At 54.0% G+C, this 23,962-nt stretch overlaps 1 protein-coding gene across 1 annotated transcript in view; it reads left to right on the top strand.

Moving 5' to 3' along the window:
* The window catches only part of agbl4 (AGBL carboxypeptidase 4), a 1,365,393-nt gene that overhangs the window by 1,145,106 nt on the left and 196,325 nt on the right, over positions 1–23,962 (top strand). Inside the window, exon 11 of the mRNA XM_072510915.1 lies at positions 16,885–17,047. Within this exon, the coding sequence (XP_072367016.1) occupies positions 16,885–17,047 (163 nt within the window). The remainder of the gene's footprint in view (positions 1–16,884; positions 17,048–23,962) is intronic.

Consider the following 23,962-nt stretch of genomic DNA (forward strand, 5'->3'; position numbering starts at 1 on the left):
GACTTTTTTCCCTGGGGCGTAGGAGGCTTAGGGATGATTTTATAGAGGTCTATAAAATAATGAGGGGCATAGATAAGGTGGATAGTCAACATCTTTTCCAAAGGTAGGGGAGTCTTAAACTAGAGGGCATAGATTTAAGGTGAGGGGGGGAGAGATACAAAAGGGTCCAGAAGGGTGATTTTTTCATAAAGAGTGTAGTGAGTGTCTGAAACGAGCTGCCAGAGGCAGTAGTAGAGGGGGGTACAATTTTATCTTTTAAAAAGCATTTAGACAGTTCTGTGGGAAAGATGGGGATAGAGGATATGGGTCAAATGCAGGCAATTGGAACTAGCTTAGTCGTAAACACTGGGTGGCATGGACAAGTTGGGCTGAAGGGTCCATTTTCATACTGTAAACCTCTATGACTCGATGTGCAGGGTGGATTGGCCATGCTAAATTGCTCCTTAATTGGAAAAGAAAAGAATTGGGTACTCAAATTTTTTTTAAAATTAAACAATAATGGCATAAGTGAGTTGTGCTACTCACCACAACAGGTTTGTTATCTCTGTGTGACGCTTGGAGGAGTTTAGTAATATTGACTTCTAAATATTGGGACAAGTTAAGGGTTAAAATCCTGGGTGTACAGTGTTTGGTTGTAATGGTCATGGTTTTAAAAAGGATTTTGTGTTGCTTCTGGGAAAAAGCATGTAAAATTGACTAATGGAATGTGGATTGAATGGGGAGGTCACTGGGGAGTTGATGTGCTTTTGTAGCCTGCAGATATGGTTTATTTTTCAGCTTGGGGAGATGAGGTCATTGTTGGGTGGAGCCCAGAAAAAGCAGAGAGGCAGTGAATTTGGAGAAGCTTTGAGAGAGAGAGGAGCTGAATTCTGACCAGCCTGACTCTAAGTCCACAATTCTTTCCAAGTAAGATAGTTAAAAAAAGAGTAATAATATGTTAAGGCAGAGCAGTCTTCTCTGAAGACAAGGAAGAGGCTGAAACAACCTAGTGGATATTCATCCGGAGTCTGAAGGGATTCCAACCACAGCCAAATCTGTTTTATAAAGCAAGTATGCCCTGCTAATTCTTTTTTTATTTACATTCTTTGAAAACTTAAAATACCCAATTTTGTTTTCCAATTAAGGGGCAATTTAGCATGACCAATCCACCTATTCTGCACATCTTTTGGGCTGTGGGGGTGAGACCCAAGCAGACACGATGGAGGTTGAGGGGCGACCTGATAGATGTCTACAGGATTATGAGGGGCATGTACAGAGTGGATAGTCAGAAACTTTTTCCCAGGGTGTAAGAGTCAATTATTAGGGGGCATAGTTTAAGGTGCAAGGGACAAGGTTTAAAGGAGAATGTATGAGGCATGTCTTTTTACACAGAGGGTGGTGGGAACCTGGAATTCACTGCTGTGGGAGGTAGTGGAAGCAGATAAGATAGTGACTTTTAAGGGGCATCTTGACAAATACATGAATAGGATGGGAATAGAGGGACATGGTCCCCAGAAGGGTTCATGGTCGGTGCCAGCTTGGAGGACCAAAGGGCCTGTTCCGGTGCTGTAATTTCCTTTGATCTTTGAATATGCAAAGTTGACACAAACAGTGTATGCCCTACTAACTTTAAGGTGGATTAAGAGGTGTATGTTGCTTTTCTTGTTGTTTAGTTGGAAATTGTATAGGTGTGTTAAGGGGTAATTGTAAGCTGGAGCGGGATTCTCTGGTCCCGCGCCGGGTCAGAGAATCGCCGGGGTGCGCGAAACCCGCCACACCGCTCCGACGGCGGGCTGCCGATCCTCCGCCGTCGTTTGCCTGTGGTCCTACCCGGCGGGACCTCGGTGTTCTGGCTGCGGGGGTCGTCCTGGTGGGGGGGAGGAGGGATCCGACTCGGTGGGGGGGGGGGCCTCAACGGTGGCCAGACCCGTGATCGGTGGCTCCCGATTGGCGGGAAAGTTAATTCGGGGGGGGGCCTATGTTCCTCCATACCAGGTCCCTACAGGTCTCCGCCATGTTGCATGGGGGCTGGCACAGAGAAGGCAACCCACGCACATGCATGGACCCACACCGGCCGTGCTGGGGCCCGTATCGGCAGCTGGAGCTGCGTGAAGTGCTCCAGTGCCGTGCTAGTCCCCTGAGGGTTGGGGGAGCGCTGCTCTTAGCGGCCAGATGACCCCACTACGTAGCACGGTAGCACAAGTAGCTAGCACTGTGGCTTCACAGCGCCAGGGTCCCAGATTCGATTCCCCACTGGGTCACTGTCTGTGTGGAGCCTGCACATTCTCCCCGTGTCTGCGTGGCCATGATAAATTACCCTTAGTGACCAAAAAAAGGTTAGGAGGGGTTATTGAGTTACGGAGATAGGGTGGAAGTGAGGGTTTAAGTGGGTTGGTGCAGATTCGATGGGCCGAATGGCCTCCTTCTGCACTGTATGTTCTGTGTTCTATTTTCTATGTAAAACGCTACGGCATTTACGACGGCGTCAACACTCTGCCGCTAAAACGGAGAATCCCGCCTCCGTTCTTCTTGAATGTGAAGTCATGGGCGTCATTCTCCGACCCCCCGCCGGGTCGGAGAATGGCCGTTGGCCGCCGTGAATCCCGCCCCCGCCCCCGCCGAAGTCTCCGAAGGGAGAAAAGTCGGCGGGGCGTTAATGGCGCCGCTGCCGCGGAGAATGTCACGGGTCTGCGCAAGGCAGCCGATTTTCGGCCTGCCGATATTCTCCCTTCCGGATGGGCCGAAGTCCCGTCGACGTGATGACCGTTCACGTCGACGTGAATCAAACCTCCTTTTCATCGGCGTGACCCGGTGCTCCAGGCTCACGCCGACCAGCGTGGAGGTGAGTGACGGCCTGGGGGGTTGGCTCTGTGCAGGAAATGGCGTGGCCGCAGACTGATTGCCTGAGGAGAGGTGTGTCTCGGCTTGTGTGTGTGTGCGGCGGGGGGTGGGGGGGGGGTGGTTAGAGTAGGCTGGGCTCCGGGGGAGTGCCGGGAGGGGGTCCGTGCCGGGGTGGAGGTTGGGGGTTGTGGAGGGGGTCCGTGCCGGGGTGGAGGTTGGGGGGGGGGTCCGTGCTGGGGTGGAGGTTGGGGGTTGGGGAGGGGGTCCGTGCCGGGGTGGAGGTTGGGGAGGGGGTCCGTGCCGGGGTGGAGGTTGGGGAGAGGGTCCGTGCCGGGGTGGAGGTTGGGGAGGGGGTCCGTGCCGGGGTGGAGGTTGGGGAGGGGGTCCGTGCCGGGGTGGAGGTTGGGGGGGGGTCCGTGCTGGGGTGGAGGTTGGGGGGGGGTCCGTGCCGGGGTGGAGGTTGGGGGTTGTGGAGGGGGTCCGTGCCGGGGTGGAGGTTGGGGGGGGGTCCGTGCTGGGGTGGAGGTTGGGGGTTGGGGAGGGGGTCCGTGCCGGGGTGGAGGTTGGGGGTTGTGGAGGGGGTCCGTGCCGGGGTGGAGGTTGGGGGGGGGTCCGTGCTGGGGTGGATGTTGGGGGTTGGGGAGGGGGTCCGTGCCGGGGTGGAGGTTGGGGGTTGTGGAGGGGGTCCGTGCCGGGGTGGAGGTTGGGGGGGGGGGTCCGTGCTGGGGTGGAGGTTGGGGGTTGGTGAGGGGGTCCGTGCCGGGGTGGAGGTTGGGGAGGGGGTCTGTGCCGGGGTGGAGGTTGGGGAGGGGGTCCGTGCCGGGGTGGAGGTTGGGGAGGGGGTCCGTGCCGGGGTGGAGGTTGGGGAGGGGGTCCGTGCTGGGGTGGAGGTTGGGGGGGGGTCCGTGCCGGGGTGGATGTTGGGGGGGTCCGTGCCGGGGTGGGTGATGGGAGGGCAAATGAGTTGGCCCACCTGGCCAGGTGTCAGCCTCCAACAGTTGGACCCATGCGGTCCATGCCACCTGGCTGGGGGGAGGAGGGGATATGGGCAATGATGACATGTCGTCGTTCCCCTCCCCCCCACCAGGCCGTCATGTTTTCAGACCATCCAGCGATGTTGGCCGCCGTGGTGGCAGCCGCTCATGTCTATGTTGCCCTGGATGAGGAGGAGGAGGAGGAGGAGGAGGAGGAGGAGCGTGCCAGAGAGGCGGCGCAGGCTGCCGCAGAAGGGCAGGCGGCAGCCGCCCAGGCTGGAGGGACACCTGACCGACAGGACGAGGAGGGGGAGGAGGACGTCGTGGCCCCACGGCAACGGAGGCACCCGAGGGCGCCCCGTGTGTACCGGCCCCGGCAGTCATACCAGGACCTCACGGACCGGGAATGCAGGAGGAGACTCCGGATGAGCCGGGAAACCGTGGCACACATCTGCCACCTGCTGGCACACCTGTCACCGCGTGGCACTGGCGGGGGACACCCTCTCCCCGTGTCCGTCAAGGTTACGGTGGCCCTGAACTTTTATGCAACGGGGTCATTCCAGGCACCGAGTGGGGACCTGTCCGGCATATCGCAGACATCGGTGCATCGGTGCATCCGGGCAGTGACAGATGCCCTTTATGCCATGGCGCACCGCTACATCCGCTTCCCCGTGGACCGGGCCAGCCAAGATGCCCGGGCCGTGGGCTTCTCTGCCGTTGCCGGGTTCCCCATGGTCCAGGGCGCGATCGATGGGATGCATGTCGCCGTGCGGCCACCTGCAGATAACAGGGCCGTGTTCACTAATAGGAAGGGGACCTATTCGATGAACGTACAGGTGGTCTGCGACCACCGCATGATGATCCTGCACGTCTGCGCCCGTCACCCAGGCAGTGTACACGACTCATTCGTGTTGTCGCGGTCATCCATCCCCGGCATGTACGAGGGACGCCATCCCCGGCTGAGGGGCTGGTTGCTGGGCGACAGGGGCTACCCATTGCGATCGTGGCTGATGACGCCTATACGGAGGCCACGCAATGAGGCGGAGAACCGCTACAATGATGCCCATGTAGCGACAAGGGGAGTGATCGAGAGGTGCTTTGGCGTGCTGAAGATGCGTTTCAGGTGCCTGGACCTCTCTGGGGGCGCCCTCCAGTATCGGTCAGATAGGGTCGGCCGCATCATTGTGGTGTGCTGCGTCCTGCACAACATAGCCCAGCAGAGGGGCGATGTGCCGCAGGCAGAGGAGGGCGGAGTGGAGGAGCAGCAGGAAGAGGCGCAGTCCTCCCCAGATGAGGGGGATGGGGGCAATGGTCAGGGCAGACGGGGTAGACACAGACGGGTGGCTGTCCACCGTTACCGGCTGGCCCAGCGGGCACGGGACAGACTGATAGACGCCCGCTTTACTGACTAGATGGGCGTGGGAATCGGGTAGTATGGCCACAGACCGCACACCATGACAACAGCCGACCACCCACACCCCCCACCCATCCACCCACCCAGCACCCTCACCCCCCTCCCCAACCCCACACACCCCACCCGCATGCACACCACCCCCCCACTCCCAATTGCCGATCCACCGGCGGCACAACGGGCCGGGCTCACCCAGTTGCGGGTGGACGCGTGTCTATCGCAGGCCATGGAGAATGATGACAACCCGCCTCCGATGAGCTCCTGGCTCTACATCGTTGGACTATGTCTGACCCATGGCCACAGTACCACCATCCACCCGGACCATCCCTGCATGCGGCTGTGACACTGCAGCGCACGGTCCCGTCCTCTGCCCGGGGGATGTTGATGGCGGCCCAGGGGGAAGGGGGCAGACTCACCTGGGGCTGAGATAAGACCACCCCTCACACACACACTTGAGCTCAACGTACATGACACCCCCGCACACTTTGGACAGAGCACAAAGGCAGCTTCGGTAGGTGTAACATTGACTTTAATAACCAAAGCAGTTCATGCACGTGCCCTAGCGCCTAAAACTCATCTGTGCCCTGCACCCGTGCCAACTTACTCAGTGTCTAATTGTTTGGCCTTACGGGCCCTTTGACTACGTCGACGTGGTTCCCCAGACGGTACAGCAGAACTGGAGGTGGACTCCTGTGATTCCTGCCCTCTGACACTGGATCCCTTTGGCGGCCGTTTCCTGGGGCGTCCTGGCCTAGATGGGCCAGGCTGCGGCCCGGGCGACTGGGATGGCGAGCTGCCAGCCTGTCCTGCCCGTTGCCCACCCGATGCACCTGGGACGGAAGGGGGGGAGTCCGAGGTGTCGCGGTGTACCGGGACCTCCCCTACAGAGGGAGCCGGGACGGACCACACCACCTCCTCCTCCCTCGGGGTGCCCGATGGCCCCCAGGCCTCTACATGGGTGGGGGATGCGAACGGACTGGCCATCCGACGCGCCCCCGACATCTGACGCTGCCAGTCCTGGAGGCCCGTGCTGGTATCGACAGGGGTCTGCAGGTTTGCAGCCATGGAGCCCAGGGGGTTGTCGAACCCTGTCTGCGACAGTGCGACGCCAGCTCGCACATGGCCACTGGCGCCGATGCCCTCAGCGATGGCCTGCTGAGACTGGGCCATGGCCTGCAGAGACTGGGCCATGGCCTGCAGAGACTGGGCTATGGCCTGCTGAGACTGGGCCATGGCCTGCTGAGACTGGGCTATGGCGTTGAGCGCCTCTGCCATCTGGCGCTGGCACTGGCTCATGGCCTCCTGTGAGAGGGCAGCCATTTCCTGGGCCACAGACGCCGCCTGCACGGAAGGCCCCAGGCCTCGCAAACCGTTCCCCATGTCTGACACCGTCGCACCCATTGCCTCCACCGCGGACGCCACCCGTGCGGTGTCAGCCTGGGTGGCACGCATGACCGGGACCACTCCCAGCTCCTGGACGCGGGTGGACTCCTCCACCTGCGACCGCAGCCGCCGCAAGCCACCCGTCACCCTATTTGCTCGTCTCCGTGTCGGTGGTTGCATCGGATCTATGTGTGGGTGTGGTAACTGCAGGAACCCGGGATCCATCTGGGCGGCAGATGTTCGCTTGGCCTGGGCTGCCCTCCGACCGCCCGGTCCCTCTGCTGCTCCTACCTCCACCTGCTGTACCGGGACGGCTGTGTTGTGCGCACCAGTGAGTGTACCAGATGCCTCATCACTAAAGTGCCCAACCGTGGTGAGTGTTTCTGCGATGGTGGAGGGTGTTGGTGACAGCAGTGGCGTTGTGTCGTGCTCTTCGTCCCACTCTGAGTCCATGGCACTTTGGGGTGGGGGTTCGTCTCCACCCATCCACTCTGAGTCACTGTCCGGTATTTCGTCTTCCCGGGTAGGGGTGTCCTGGGTAGTGCTGTCCCGGGTAGTGCTGTCCCGGGTAGTGCTGTCCCGGGTAGTGCTGTCCCGGGTAGTGGTGTCCCGGGTAGGGGTGTCCTGGGTAGTGGTGTCCCGGGTAGGGGTGTCCTGGATAGTGGTGTCCTGGGTAGTGGTGTCCTGGCTCGGATGTGACGGGGGCCTGTGGCTGCCCCCCTCATCGCTGGGTGGTCGCTCCCGCACGTGACGGGGGTGTCGTCTCCCTGTTGCTCCAGGTCTCTCCGTCTCCCGTGGTCTCCGAGGGGCATCCTGCGGGCGTCGCATGCTGGAGGGTTCGGGTCTCTCCGTCTCCCGTGGTCTCCGAGGGGCATCCTGCGGGCGTCGCATGCTGGAGGGTTCGGGTCTCTCCGTCTCCCGTGGTCTCCGAGGGGCATCCTGCGGGCGTCGCATGCTGGAGGGTTCGGGTCTCTCCGTCTCCCGTGGTCTCCGAGGGGCATCCTGCGGGCGTCGCATGCTGGAGGGTTCGGGTCTCTCCGTCTCCCGTGGTCTCCGAGGGGCATCCTGCGGGCGTCGCATGCTGGAGGGTTCGGGTCTCTCCGTCTCCCGTGGTCTCCGAGGGGCATCCTGCGGGCGTCGCATGCTGGAGGGTTCGGGTCTCTCCGTCTCCCGTGGTCTCCGAGGGGCATCCTGCGGGCGTCGCATGCTGGAGGGTGCGGGTCTCTCCGTCTCCCGTGGTCTCCTAGGGGCATCCTGCGGGCGGTCTGCATCTGCGGGGATGGGTGCCTGGACGTTTGGTCCTGCGATACACAATGAAGCATGCATGGTTAGACATCAGGCAGTGATCAGGTGATACGGGAGAGGGGGATATAGGGGAGGGGGGATATGGGGACGGGCTGTTGGTGGCTCACTTGCTCGTGGGGCCCCGACCTCTGCATCAGCAACCTCCCGGTCCTCAGGTCCGCCAGCCAGTTCCAGGGCCCTTTCCTCGTGTACGGTCAGTGGCCTCTCATCAGCGGGCCCTCCTCCAGTCCTCACATGCTCCCTATTGTTGTGTGCGCGCTTCTCCTGGGGGGTGGGGGGGGGGGGTGGTGGCAGGGGTAAAAGGCAACAGTGTTAGGCAGGTATATGAATGCACGCCATCGGTTGCGCGTGCATTGCAGAGGTTAAGGTTAGGGCTGGATTCACTTGGGGATATGGGGGATATGGGGGAGGGGGGATATGGGGGATATGGGGGAGGGGGGATATGGGGGATATGGAGGAGGGGGGAATATGGGGGATATGGTGGAGGGGGGATATGGGGGATATGGGGGAGGGGGGATGTGGGGGATATGGGGGAGGGGGGATATGGGGGAGGGGGGATATGGGGGATATGGGGGAGGGGGGATATGTGGGAGGGGGGATATTGGGAGGGGGGGATATGGGGAATATGGGGGAGGGGGGATATGGGGGAGGTGGGAATATGGGGGATTTGGGGGAGGGGGGATATGGGGGAGGGGGGATATGGGGAGGGGGGAAATATGGGGGATATGGGGGAGGGGCGGATATGGGGAATATGGGGAGGGGGGATATGGGGGATATGGGGGAGGGGGGATATGGGGGAGGGGGGAATATGGGGGATATGGGGGAGGGGGGATATGGGGCATATGGGGGAGGGGGGGATATGGGGGAGGGGGGATATGGGGGATATGGGGAGGGGGGATATGGGGGAGGGGGGAATATGGGGGATATGGGGGAGGGGGGATATGGGGGATATGGGGGAGGGGGGATATGGGGGAGGGGGGATATGGGGGATATGGGGGATGGGGGATATGGGGGAGGGGGGATATGGGGAGGGGGGAATATGGGGGATATGGGGGAGGGGGGATATGGGGGATATGGGGGAGGGGGGATATGGGGGATATGGGGGAGGGGGGATATGGGGGATATGGGGGAGGGGGGATATGGGGGTGGGGGGGATATGGGGGAGGGGGGGATTTGGGGGAGAGGGGATATGGGGGATATGGGGGACGCTCACCCTGCCTGCTCTGACGAGGTCGTTCACCTTCTTGTGGCACTGGGTGCCTGTCCGTGGTGTTAGGGCCACAGCGGTGACGGCCTCAGCCACCTCCCTCCACAGACGCCGGCTGTGGCGTGGGGCAACTCTGCGGCCGTGCCCGGGATACAGGGCGTCCCTCCTCTGCTCCACCGCATCCAGGAGCGCCTCCACATCGCGTGACTCGAACCTCGGGGCTGAGCGACGGCCAGCCATCAAGTCGGGTGTTGCGGTCGGCTGTTCCGGTCGGGTGGGGGGGAGCTGCGCGGCCTTATGAGCCGTCACGCCGTGCAGCGCGTATGACGCTGCACGGCGTGAACCACTGCGCAAGCGCGGATCCCGTTACGTCGCTGCTAGCCCATTTCGGGCCGCAGACTATCGGCCCATTTTTATGACGTGACGCAAGTGGGATTTGCGCCGTTTTTTGCGCCGATCGGCGGAGTTTCCGCCGATAACGGAGAATTTTGCCCCATAAGTTTAATGTTGTATTCATAATCAAGCTTTGTTTTAGAAATACCAAAGCCCCAGGTGCGATACAGGCTCTGGGTCACTGTCAGTGTGGAGTTTGCACATTCTCCATGGGTTTCGCTCCCACAACCCAAAGATGTGCAGGATAGGTGGATTGGCCACGCTAAATTGCCCCTTAATTGGAAAAAATGAATTGGGTACACCAAGTTATTTTTTTAAAAAGAAATACCAAAGCTTATTTTTTCATGCAATCATTCCTGGAGTGAATCATTCTTTCCACAAAGTCTAAAAATAAACTAAAATATTGGGGTTTCAGTCAGTATCCGAGCCACTGCGGAGCCTGAGATTGTAATACTGACCACAAACATATGACATTCATCCAAAATGCAACATTTTCACTAATTTTAGTAACTAAGGAATACAAATTTTTGGTTTGCACAAAATACAAGCAGAGTGCAAAATTGGGAGCACCTGTTGTTTGGATATGTCTATCAGCATTCAACATGCATTCAGCAGCTGTAAGGAGCCCAGTGATATTTAAAGGAAAAAACTGCATACAAATTTGTTGCTGCTGGATTTCATCTTGTTGTTGCTTTGTTTGTACATCTGTTTGGTGCTGTCTATAGTTATTTAAATTTGTATAGGTCTGTGGAAAGTGGTAAACCAGATGGTCGTGGAGGTCGGCTTACTTCATCTGCACAAACCTGTTGCTCCCAGACAGGGAGCATAGATATTTCCCTCAGAATGCTGTTTTGTAAGGGTCTTTCCTGTTTGTTCCTGTTTATTCCCTTGCTTCACCTTTCTTTGATTTTGCTGTTTTATGTATGATCCATGGTTGGCATATTGATATATGTCTTTGAGACAGCCTGTGCCTTTAATTCAAACAGAAGGGCCAGGATTCTCCGGTATCTGGCGGGGCGGGCTGTACCGGCGCCAAAGAGTGGTGTGAACCACTCCGGCGTCGGGCCGCCCGGAAGGTGCGGACTCTTCTGCACCTTCGGGGGCTAAGCCAGCGCTGGAGTGATTGGCACCACACCAACCGGCGCCGAAGGGCCTCCGCCGGCCGGCGCGTGTTGGTGCATGCGCAGGAGTGCCTGCGTGCTCCCGCTGGCGTGATTCTTGCGCATGAGCAGGGGGGTTCTTCTCCGCGCCGGCCATGGCGGAGCTTTACACAGGCCGGCACGGAGGGAAAGAGTGCCTCCAGGGCACAGGCCCGCTTGCAGATCGGTGGGCCCCGATCGTGGGCCAGGCTATCGGGGGGGCCTCCCCGGGGCTGGATCCCCCCGGGCCCCCCCCCCCCTCCGAGGACTGCACAGGCTGCCCTCAGAGGCAAGCCCCACCAGTACAAATCATGTGTAATTCATGCTGGCGGGACTGGCCGAAAATAGGCGGCTGCTCGACCCATGGGGGACCGGAGAATTGCCCGGGGGGCCACTGCCAACGGCCCCCGACCGGCGTGGCGCGTTCCCCGTCCCCGCCAAAAAACCGGCGCCGGAGAATTCGGCAGTCGGCGTCTGAGCGGCGGGGCGGGATTCACGCCGCCCCCCGGTGATTCTCCGATCCAGAGGGGGCTCAGAGAATCCCGCCCAAGGACCCATAAGGCTGTGCTGATTTAAATTGGTGATTGCAGACGGACCAGCACCAATGACAGAGATTAGCCGGCATCAGTGATGAGTCTGTTTGATTGATTTGGATGGTGTCCAATGAATTGGCCCAAAAGGTTGTGGTCTGCCTGGTAACAGGTGACGATTGGATCTGATCCCACTGGAATGTTTCAGAGCTTCAAGGGTTAAGGTTTGGTTTCAGTTTGACTCCCGGCTGCTCAGAGGAAGTACTGCTGTCCCCTCCCATCTCCGTTTTTCTCCGGAAAGGCTGTGCTTCTGAACTGGCAGGGAGCCTGGATGAATCTATGCAAGGAGAATCATTACAGGCTGTGTCAGCAGAGTCCAGAACCGACCAACTCTCTCTGCAGTAAAGGCTGATGTGAACCGACCAACTTTCTCTCCAGAAAAGGCAGAGGCCTGGAAATAAACCACAAATTGAAAGTAGAGTTTGATGTGAATCGAAGAGGCCTCTGCAGGAAAAGCTGTGAGTAATGCATTTCTAAACTACAGAGAAGATCATTACAAGTCGGGGGAAGCACGGTAGCATTGTGGATAGCACAAATGCTTCACAGCTCCAGGGTCCCAGGTTCGATTCCGGCTTGGGTCACTGTCTGTGCGGAGTCTGCACATCCTCCCCGTGTGTGCGTGGGTTTCCTCCGGGTGCTCCGGTTTCCTTCCACAGTCCAAAGATGTGCGGGTTAGGTGGATTGGCTATGCTAAATTGCCCATAGTGTCCAAAATTGCCCTTAGTGTTGGGTGGGGTTACTGGGTTATGGGGATAGGGTGGAGGTGTGGACCTTGGGTAGGGTGCTCTTTCCAAGAGCTGGTGCAGACTCAATGGGCCGAATGGCCTCCTTCTGCACTGTAAATTCTATGATTCTATGAAGTTGCAACCCAAGGACTTTAATCTACAAACTGTCTGTGAAAAAAACATGCCAAAGGAACACATTGGAAGCAAAGACTCTTATCTTTTGACTTTCATCCTTATTATTTTCACCCCTTTCCATGTTTGTATTTCTTGTGTGTGAGTAGAAGGTGGGACAGTTAAAGGGGTAGCAGGTTAGCTTGTTGTTATCCAGTTGTTCTTACTGCAGATTGCATCATTATTCTTTTTATAAATAAACAGTAATTGTATTTCAACTTACAAACCTAATGACTGTAATTATTGGGCAGCTCAGGGACAAAGGCTTCAGGAATTTTAAAAATAATGATTGATTAATTTGCTGGTGTGACTCTGGGAGGAGTGGGGCTGGAACTGACCGCGCACTTGCCCAGGGTAACAGTATGTCCTGGAAAATGTACAGATAATGCAGAACAGGACAACGTGTTGAAAGTGGGATGGGGGGAAAAGTGATGGGAGGGCTCTCAGTAGGGCACTATTTGTCTACGGTGTTAAGGGAGAAACTTTCACACCTCTGAGAGGAGCAATATGTGCGAAGTCTGTGCTTCAATAAGGATATCATTGCTGTTGTATGCCACCTGTTAAAAGCACAACTACAAACTGAGGACGAAGCATTGTCAGTAGCTGTAAACGTTCCTTTACCTGGCCCTTTCCAGGCTAAAGCTGGAGATGGTATTACACAAGGGAAGACACTGATGCTCGCTCTCCATTGAAAGTTAACTACATTTCATTCTCTTTTGGCAGAGGAAGTAGGTGGAGCAAGCATATATCTTCATTAGGATTGCAGGCTTCCACATGATGACGTGGAACACTGGTTAGCATTGCTGCCTCACAGCACCAGGAACCCGCGTTCAGTTCAGGTCTTGAGTGACTGTGTGGAATTCTCCCCTTGTCTGCGTGGATTTCCTCTGGGTGCTCTGGTTTCCTCCCTCAGTTGAAGGGATGTGCAGGTTAGGTGGATTGGCCATGCTAAAACCACCCCTTGGTATCCAAAGATGTGCAGGTTAGGTGGGGTTACAGTGATAGGGCAGGGGAGTAGGCCTAGATAGGAGCCGGGATTCTCCCTTCTGGGGACTAAGTCCCCACGCCGACGGGAGAACTGGCGCCAACCACTCTGGCGTCAACAGCCCCCAAAAGTGCATTGACTTTCGAGGGCTAGGTGGATGCCAGAGGGGTTGGCACCGCTCCAGCCTGCGGTGAAGGGACGGCGCATGTTCGCGCATGCGCTGAAGGTCCAGCGTGATCTCGCGCATGCGCGAAACTGCTGGCGTGATTCAGCACATGCGCAGACCGGCCGCCGTATTTTGGCGCATGCGCGGGGGGTTCTCTTGTCCACGCCGGCCATGGCGGAGCCCTACAGCGGCCGGCGCAGAAGAAAGGAGTGCCCCCATGGAACAAGCCCGCCTACAGATCGGTGGGATCCCGATCGCGAGCCAGGCCACTGTGGTGGCCCCCCTCTCCCCGGGGGTCGGATCCCCCCGCGCCCCCCGAGGACCGCCCTCGCCGACTTACCTGCCAGGTCCCGCCGGTATGTGAGTTGGGTGACTCACGCCGGCGGGACTTGCCAAAAATAGACGGCCGCATGGTCCATCGGGGCAAGGAGAATTGCTGGGGGGGCCGCTGCCAACGGCCCCCGACAGGCGTGGTGGGAATCCGGCCCGAAAAACGGCACCGGAGAATACGGCAGCCGTCGTTGGGGCGGGATTCGCACCGCCCCCCCAGGGATTCTCCGGCCCGGCGGGGAGTCAGAGAATCCTGCCCAGTGTGTTCGTTGAGGGTCGGTGCAGAATCAATGGGCCAAATGGTCTCCTTCTGCACTATAAAGATTCTATGGTTCTATGGATGCTATTGACTGAATGCATATTTGCTTTGTGGGAATTGTGCGTTAACTCTGCCCTAAAATAAACCACAAGAAATTCCACCTTTCTGCATCCAGCTGCAGTGCAGCCATAGGCAGGTCATTGCCTGGTATCCTAGTCGTGATCATGATGCTTTTATTCTGCAACAATAGGGTGTGCAATATGGAATTTTGTTTTTAAACATTTTATGTTGTATTGGCTTTTACTTTCGCATTGTGCCCAATCAGCGACAGATATGGGACCGCTGGTGAATGAGGAAGTGGGGTTGTGGTTACTGGTATCATATGGACTACCTGACTGGAAACAGGTTGTCTTGGTTGCCTCCTCCTCCTCCTCATGCTCTTGAGTTATCACAACAAACCAAAGGCTGCTTCTGGGCAGATTGCATGTGCTGTATGCATAGAATGAAAACCTTGTTGCAACATGAAATGTGATGGAGTAGACTACTTTCATGCTGAAACAATGGGCGGGATTCTCCGAACCCCCGCCGGGTCGGAGAATCGCCGGGGGGGTGGCGTGATTCCCCCCCACCCCCCGCCGGTTGGCGAATTCTCCGGCACCGGATATTCGGCGGGGGTGGGAACCGCGCCGCGCCGGTTGGCGGGACCCCCCCTGTGATTCTCCGGCCCGTGATGAGCCGAAGTCCCGTTGCTGGAATGCCTGTCCCGCCGGCGAGAATCAAACCACCTCTCTTACCGGCGGGACAAGGCGGCGCGGGCGGGCTCCGGGGTCCTGGGGGGGGGGGCGCGGGGCGATCTGGCCCCGGGGGGTGCCCCCACGGTGGCCTGGCCCGCGATCGGGTCCCACCGATCCGCGGGCGGGCCTGTGCCATGGGGGCACTCTTTTCCTTCCACCTTCGCCATGGTCTCCACTATGGCGGAGGCGGAAGAGACCCCCTCCACTGCGCATGCATGGGGATGCTGTCAGCGGCCGCTGGCCCTCCCACGCATGCGCCGCACGGCAAAGTCGTTTCCGCGCCAGCTGGCGGGGCACCAAAGGCCTTTCCCGCCAGCTGGCGGGGCGGAAATCAGTCCGGCGCGGGCCTAGCCCCTCAAGGTAAGGGCTCGACCCCTCAAGATGCGGAGAATTCCGCACCTTTGGGGGTGGCGCGATGCCGGACTGATTCACGCCGTTTTTGGCGCCGGTCGGCGGACATCGTGCCGATTGCGGAGAATCCCGACCAATGTCTCTATTGCCTATATTGCCTTGCAGTACTTGAATAGTGGACATCAAGCATTGTGGTTATCTGTTGCATGCTGCACAATGCTTGTGGGAACAGCTCTTGTCACCAGCTAGATGACAAGCAGCTCCAGAACATTTGGAGGAGGAGAAGAAACAGGAAGAGAGTCTATGAAGTCAGCCCTCCTGGACAGGTTGTCCATGAAAAGTGCAGTAGCAGTAACCACAACCCATTTCCAAATTTACCAAGTTACCTCCCACCTTCCCTCAGTCATTGATTGTCACAGCATCCATTTGGCCACAATGCAAAAGTAAAGCTGTAAGGATGTAGCCTCCTACCTTTACCTAAGAAAGAGTGACATTGCATGATGTACATCTTCAGCATTAGTGTCTTCTTGTTGTCCTTTCACTGCCTGGCCAGGTTGAAGTCCTGGGTGTCTGAAAGAATAAAGTCGCAAGAGTAAAGTTTGTGTGGAGGGGGAGTAAAGTAAGAAGCAGATGCTTTCATCATCTGCAGCTTGTAAATCTTAAGGGAATGTTAGATGAGGAAGAGGTGAGATGTGAGTAGGAAGATATCATCAAATTCAAAAGTTTGAGTCTCCGCCTTAGCAAAGGGAGTTGCAATAATAGTCTGCACCATCATCTCCATTGTGGTCAGGATATGTAGATGCATCCATCTACCCCCCATCCCCAGTTAGTGCCAGCTCCCACCTGTTGTGTCACCTTGTTGTGCAAGCGAAAAGTAAGTGTGTCACTGAGTGCAGTGCAACGGGTTGGCACCTCCAGTAAAGTTGAATATATGCCAATCATGGTTAAATAACTGGTAATGTGTGTACGCAGTGAAATGTAGGTACAAGTCTTGCAGCAGTGCTAGATGTGTTAGGACACAGTGGAGCATACAACTGACTTGACAGTCCCGATTGAGAGAGATTGTTGGTAAGTGAGCTTTATGGGTTTGGTGAATTGAGTAGTGTCTGAAGCCAGTGTGCAGTTGAAGCTATATGGCTTTTGAAGATGCATTCACTGACCTTGACCATTCATGTAAGGTCACTGGACTTTTGTGGCACTGCAACCAGGCCCTTGGCGCTTTACTCCGAACATTAACCTTTGTGGTTATTTATTTAATGCCTTCTGAGTGTGTGTCTGGGCCCATTACTGTTATAGGACATCTCTCCTACTTATCAGCTCTTACTGATCAACTCCTCCACCAAGTCAACAACCATGGAGCTTGGTATCTCCCATATTGTTCCATCATTGGCAATGGTTCACAGGTCTGAATCAGTTCCCGCATAACTGCAAGCACCTGCTGCAGCCACATGCACCTCCCGTTATGAGGTGCTGGCTAGCTATAAATAATGCTGACACTCACAACATTGGCCCCCTGCTCAGATACCCAGCCAATCAACAAGAAGGTAGCAGTGGCTGGACATTGGATGGAGCATGAAGTTGGCATACCTCCTGCATAACACTCAAGCAGAGCAGATTAATTGGACTCCCTGTACCTGATTTCAGGGGCTATCAAATTTCAGCTCAACAGGTGGCCGATTTGCAATCACCCATTTTCCAAATGTTGTTGCTATGGGAATTCTGAGACGGGGGCATTTTCATTATAAGAGAGTATGATTCAATTGCCATTGATTTCATAATATGGAGTTGAAGTAGCATTGTGAATACAACTGTTTTCATGTTAACATTATTTGCATTGATGTTTTTTAAATTTTTTAATTTTCCAAATGTTCTCATTTCTAGTCGAGCACTTGCTTTAATCGAGATGCTGTGAAAGCAGGCACAGGACGTCGCTTCCTTGGTGGTCTTCTGGATGATACCTCCTACTGCTACACACTGGAAGTTTCCTTTTACAGTTATGTAGTAGGAGGAACTACCAGCACAGTTCCTTACACTGAAGAAGCCTGTATCCTTTTAATGTAAAATGTTTAAATAGATATTATCTTAGGTGGATACAATTACAGTTGGGGAGAAAATAATCGTGGAAGTTGCTTTTAGTGCAAGAAATAAGAGCTATCAACTGATCAAACTAAGTTCATAAACTGGTGCAATTTCGGGATGGGGGAATTATGAGCAACATGAATGGAATGAAAACTTGTGTAGCATGTGTAACAGGTGGCCGATTTGTAATCACCTATTTTGCACTTCCGCTGAAGTGGAATTTTATCCCCAGCCTCTCCATTGCAAATAACATCTGCTACTTCAACCTCTGACACCTTCTGCATCACTGCACCCATTCCTGAAATTCTGTTTCAGGCCTTTCTGATTTCCTTGCCATCCTTCAGGCCCTGTTAATTGCAGCTCAAAATCTGTGCGACTCTTATCCTGCACCAATTTCCAGTCGCCCATCTGCTGCTAACTGATCTACATTAGCCAGCAGTCCTTTCCATCCTCTGCAACTTCCTTCATTACCACAACTACCTCTGAGCTCTGCTATCCTCAGAATCTAGCTTATATGACATTTGAACAGCTTCGCTCAATTGGTAGCACTCTTGCCTCTCGGATATCTTGCCGTAGAATCGCGCCCTAAGTGTGTTAGCAAGTGGCAACTGCTGTGAGCTTCCCGGCGCTCAGCCCAGCGAGGCCGGCAATGCTGTTCAACGTTATTTGACCCACTTTAAGGCCCCACGGGCTTCTCGCCACAGTTGAAGGCTCAGCTGCTAAACCGGCGGCAGCGTGCTCAGCAGCATCCCCTGCCCCCCTGGATAGCAGGGCCAAGCAACCACTTAAGCAGCACTTGCTCAGCCAGCCCACAACAATAGCGCCCAGGAGACCTGCCCCAAGATTTGGATGCAGATCTGGGGAGGTTGTTAGATGCAGTGGAGGCCAGGATGAATGTTCTGTTCCCCCGAGGGTCCTGGAGGGTCAGCCACAGGGTGGACAGTGCTGCCTGGGATGAGGTGGTAGCAGCTGTGAGCGCTGAGAATGTGACCAGGAGAACTGGCCTCCAGTGTAGGAAAAAGGTCAATGACCTACACCGGGCAGCAGGTGTTCATAGACACCTACACTCTCCCCCCACCCCCCAAGACATTTCCGTCCCCAGGCAAGCATCCACCCCCCAAGTCCCCATGCGACCCCTAACCCTCCCTCCACCCCGTCTCCCTTCAAACCCCCCCCAACCCTTCACACCCCTCCCCTCCCACCACTGTGAACCACGCATGTGGATAATGATGCCTGCCCTCTCTGTGTTTCCTCAGGAAAAGCTCTCCCACAATTGTTGGGAGAGGGCCCAGACTGGCAGTGGAGTGCCAGACATAAGAATCCTCACCTTCTTCGAGGAGCGGGCCCTGGAGGTGACTAGTGTGGTTGTGGACAGAGTGGTCACCAACCCGGAGGCTGGCGGAAGCCACAGAGGTGAGGAACTACCAGGCTCCACCCGGAGGACCTGTCAAACGTGAGTAGTGATTGCCTTACTGACTGACCCATCCCTCCCACTGATCACATGTCCATTTTCCTGCAGGTCCTCCAGCTGACAGCGCCGGCCTATCTCCAGGCTCGCATGTGACAACCTCGGAGGAGAGCTCCGAGGATGGCACCATAATAGTCGCATCACAGCTGTCATCCCCACCTTCACCAGCACAGATACACACACTTAGGTGATAAATGTTAGTGGTCAGACACCTGGGGCACAATCTGGTGAGCACCACACTGTTGATTATGCACATCAGATGGAAGCAGGAACCCCAGGTGAGACAGCAGTCAGAGGTCCAGTCTGCTGGATCTCAGGACCCAGCTGGGTCCCAGCCTGATGCTGAGCCTGTGGAAGTGGTCATCCCGGAGCTGATGGAGATATTAGAGTGCGGCTGAGACATTCAGAGGGATATGTCAGCGTCACTCTAGCAGATCCATAGTCGCGTGGAAAAGTCCCAGGGGCTACGGTGTCATGTGAGAGTACCTTTAAGAAATGGGTGCTTAAGAAATGTACCTTTAAGAAATGGGTGTTTATCAGTGATGTCAGAGTGTGGGTGGAGCTGGGCTGGCTGTCAGCTTTTTACTTTCGTTTTAGGCTGTTTGCTGCACGGTGTGTTTTAGTTTCGTTTTCAGTGTTGGAGCTGAAGCCAGACCAAGCAGGTGTACTGCTGTTCTCTCTGCCATCAAAAGACTATCTCTTGATCATTTGATGAATTCAGAATTATAAATGTTTTCAGTAGTGAATGTAAACCTGATGTGCTTCTGTTAAAGGGTGTTTCTTTTGTCTTCTGAATGTTGTTTGGGAAGTTATTAAGCATTACTTAGTGTTGTATTCTTTGGGAGTTGTATTTGAATTAATGGTTGCTAAGATGTTCACTATGTTTTATAAAGGTTAACTTGAGCTCATAGAATAAACATTGTTTTGCTTTGAAAAATACTTTTCCATTTCTGCTGTGCCACATCTCTAGAGTGGGCAGTGTGCTCCCCATACCACAATCTATTAAAAGTTGTGGGTCAGGTGAACTCCATGATACACTTTGGGGTTCTCTAAACCCTGGCCCATAACAACGGGCACTGGAGATGTCATCGGCACCGAGGCCAAAGCTGCAAGGGTGACGACCACAGTGGAGAACCTGGTGCTCAACATTGGCACCATTAGTGATGGTGTCCAAGGCGTTGCGCAGTCTGTGATGGCCATGGCTGAGGGTCTCGGCAGAATGTCCAACTTGCCGGGGGAATGTCTACAGTGCCAGGCTGACGTTGATGAGGTTCTGCGAGACATGTCCCGCTCTCAGATCGGAATGGCCGCGGTGCCACGGAGCTTGTCCCAGTCGCAGGTGGGCATTGCTGAGGCGCTGCAGAGCATGTTCCAGTCACTGAGGAGCATCACCGAAGGCATCGACATGATGGTGCAGACCATGGAGAACCGTGTCTGCGTGGGTTTCCTCCGGGTACTCCAGTTTCCTCCCACAAGTCCCAAAAGACGTGCTTGTTAGGTGAAGTGGACATTCTGAATTCTCCCTCAGTGTACCCGAACAGACGTCGGAATGTGGTGACTAGGGGATTTTCACAGTAGCTTCAGTGCAGTGGTAATGTAAGCCTACTTGTGACAATAAGAAAGATTATAAAGATCCCCATCACCCATTTAACAATGCAATTGCCATTGAACCTTGACAGTGTAATTGCCATTTAACAAAGTGCTCGCAATGCACCTTAACAATGTAATTAATAAATCATTGGCACCTTTATCTATGCTAAAAATGGCATTCTCAAAAAGCTCCAACAAGTTAGTCAAACATGATTTTCTTTTCTTAAATCCATGTTGACTCTACCCAATTTTAGCTTTCTTTTCTAAATGCCCTGTTATCCCTGCTTTTACAATAGATTCTAACATTTTCCCTACTGCAGACGTGAACTATCTGGTCTGTAGGTCTCCATTCTCTCTATTCCTCCCTTCTTAAATAGTGGGGTTACATTTGTTACTTTCCAGTCTGCAGGAATCTTTCCAAAATCTATAGAAATTTGAACGATAACCACCAATGCATCCATTATCTCCCTAGCCACCTCCTTCAAATGGTCTAGTGAATTTATCAACCTTCAACCCAGTTAACGTTTCCAGTCCTGGGTGGCACGGTGGCAGAGCTGCTGGCACATAGCTGCCTCATGGTGCTGAGGAACTGGGTTCGATCCCGGCCCCGGGTCACTGTCCATGTGGACTTTGCACATTCTCCCCGTGTCTGTGTGGGTCTCACCCTCACAACCCAAAGATGTGCAGGCTAGGTGGATTGGCCTTGCTCAATTGCCCCTTAAATGGAAAAAACATCTGAAATTTTTTTTAAAACTTTTCCAATCCTTCCTTTTACTAAAACTAATGTAATTCAGTTCCTCACAAGTCCCTTGGTCGCCTAGTATTACTGGGAGATTTTTTGTATTTTCTTCCGTGTTTTTTTAGTTTCTCTTCCATTTCCCTGTTTTTCATCTCCAGCTTTAACTGGCACACATTTGTCCTTGCTAATCTTTTCCTTCTCATGGACTTTAAGAAGCTTTTACAGTATTTTCATTCATATTTTTTCCCCCTTTCTTCAATCAATTTCCTCGTCTCTGTTGTGTTATATTACTACTCCTGGTAGCATGTTATATTACTTGAAGTAATATATGTTACTCATTTGTTTATGCTGAAATGTTCTTAACTTGATGATGATGACTTGACGAAGAGAGCTGGTTTAGCTCAGTGGCCTAGACAGCTGGTTTGTGATGCAGAACAAGGCCAGCAGTGCGGGTTCAATTCCTATTCCAGCTGAGAATTCTGAATTCTCCCTCTGTGTATCCAAACAGGTGCCGGAATGTGGCGACTAGGAGCTTTCACAGTAACTTCATTGTCGTGTTAATGTCAGCCTACTTGTGACAATAAAAGATTATTTTTCTTTCTTTTCTTATGAATACTCGAAGTCGTCCAGTGAAAACAAATAACTTATTGAGTAACTAATCAATTAACTTGTGAGTTTAATTCTTTGATACTTTTACTAGCTATTAAATTAAACAAGATAGAACTAGGTTAAACTACGAATACTTATACTTGCACCCTGAGCTAACTCTACACCTCTGTTCTCTAGTCACAACACACACGAAGAGAGAGGCGGGAAAACAGATTAAGCCTGTTTTTGTACCCCATATTAGTATTGTCTGGTGATCATTGAACAGTAATGACTATACATTAACCCCTTATGGATATACAGATACCGAGATCACTACATCCCCTTTTTTTTTCGTGTTACATATTTTCCGTGTCCTGTAAAGAAAATTGTACATAAAGAAACAATGCTGTGAATATCTGTACAGATTGTAATGCATTATACATAGCCAATTAATTCTTTATTACAGAGCCCAATCTTTATAAATTTAGTCGCTTAGGTTTCTTGCTTTCTTCTGTTTTCAGGGGCGTCATTCTCCGACCCCCCAGCAGGTCGGAGAATGGCCGTTGGCCGCCGTGAATCCCGCCCCGCCGATTGCCAAAGTCTCCGGTACCGGAGATTGGACGGGGGCGGGAATTGGGCCGCGCCGGTTGGCGGGCCCCCCCGCTCAATTCTCCGGCCCGGATGGGCCGAAGTCCCGCCGAGAAATTGCCTGTCCCGCCGGCGTAAATTAAAGTAGGTATTTACCGGCGGGACAAGGTGGCGTGGGCAGGGTCCGGGGTCCTGGGGGGGGCGCGGGGCAATCTGACCCCGGGGGGTGCCCCCACGGTGGCCTGGCCCGCGATGGGGGCCCACCGATCCGCGGGCGGGCCTGTGCCGTGGGGGCACTCTTTCCCTTCCGCCTCCGCAACGGCCTCCACCATGGCGGAGGCGGAAGAGACGCTCCCCACTGCGCATGCGTGGGAAACTGGCAGCGGCCGCTCCCGCGCATGCGCCGCCCGGGCATGTCATTTCCGCGCCAGCTGGCGGGGCAACAAAGGCCATTTCCACCAGCTGGCGGGGCGGAAATCCCTCCACCGCCGGCCTAGCCCCTCAATGTCGGGGCTCGGCCCCCAAAGATGCGGAGCATTCCGCACCTTTGGGGCGGCACGATGCCCGTCTGATTGGCGCCGTTTTGGGCGCCAGTCGGCGGACATCGCGCCGTTGGGGGAGAATTTCGCCCCTTGTGTTTAAGTACCAACAAGTCATCATGAGGTGTTCGAATGGTTGAATCACTTGTTGTCTGACCTGGACTTTTTTCTGTGCTTGTGGTATTGATTCAGTATGTCATTTGCCTTAAAAACTGTTTTGCTTCTTTGTCTTAGAGCAAATACGAATTCTTGAAATTCGTTGACATGACATTTGGTTTGTCTGAACAATGTCCATGTTATATTTCTATCTTGGCATTGCTTTGGACTGTGCTAGAACGTTGTCCTTTAGTTGCAGAGTTGTACCATTTTGTAAAGGTTGTTGGTTTGTTGTTTCTGTTGTTGTGTTCATTAATTGTTCCTTGTGGATAATTTGAGTCATTCTCAAAGTTATTGGTATCAGTGTCCTTTGTGGTACTTGATATTTCATTGAGCTTTACGATTTGAGGTTTGTGTGAATGATCTGATGTTGTATTGATCTTGGTGACATCAGTCATTCTGGCTGATTTGATTCATCTTTGATTCCTTGGTGCTCCTCTTCTGGAGTCATTTCAGATTCATTTGAATCATCTTTGATTTCTTGCTGCTGCTCTTCTGGAGTCAACGTCTTCAAGATTTCAATTTCTTGTAGGTTGTTTAGAGTAAATGAGATTTCAATTGATGCGGTCTCAATGGATGTGGTCTCACTGGACTCATGTGTAGTTTTACTTTGATTGCTATATTCTTTTGTACAGTCGAGCTGAGACCTGAAAGTCTCGTTGTGGTCTTGCACATCTTGTATGCTGATTGTGATCACTTTGTCACTAGTCTCACAAACAGTGGGTAGACTCTCACTGTCTTCTTTTTGTTGATTAAATGAGCTGGGTAGACTTTCATAGTTTTCTTCTAGTTGCTCAAATAAGGTGGATAGACCTTCATAGTCTTCTTCATGCATGGTTGTCGCTTCCGAGTCTTTAATTGCTTCCATTCTGGAGTCTGTTAACGATTTCTCTGTGGAGGCTTCCATCGCTCTCTCAGTGGAGTCTTTCACCGCTCTCTTTGTGGAGTCATGCAGTGTTCTCTCTGTGGAGCCGATCAGTGCTTTCTCAACGGAGTAGTTCTGTGCTCTCTGTGTGGTGTCGTTTTCTTCTTGGTTATTTGACAAGTTTCTCATCCAATGTATCAACGATCTGCCATTCCATCATGGTATTGGATTCATCTACCATGAGTAGAGTAATATTGAGCTTTTCAACCATGTTGCTGATGCTATGATTATCATATCCGAATAACTCAGCCATATAGGCGTAGTATTTTTCAATTAACAAATCACCT

Source organism: Scyliorhinus torazame, chromosome 7 (assembly GCF_047496885.1).
Source record: "Scyliorhinus torazame isolate Kashiwa2021f chromosome 7, sScyTor2.1, whole genome shotgun sequence".
NCBI classification, from domain to species: domain Eukaryota; kingdom Metazoa; phylum Chordata; class Chondrichthyes; order Carcharhiniformes; family Scyliorhinidae; genus Scyliorhinus; species Scyliorhinus torazame.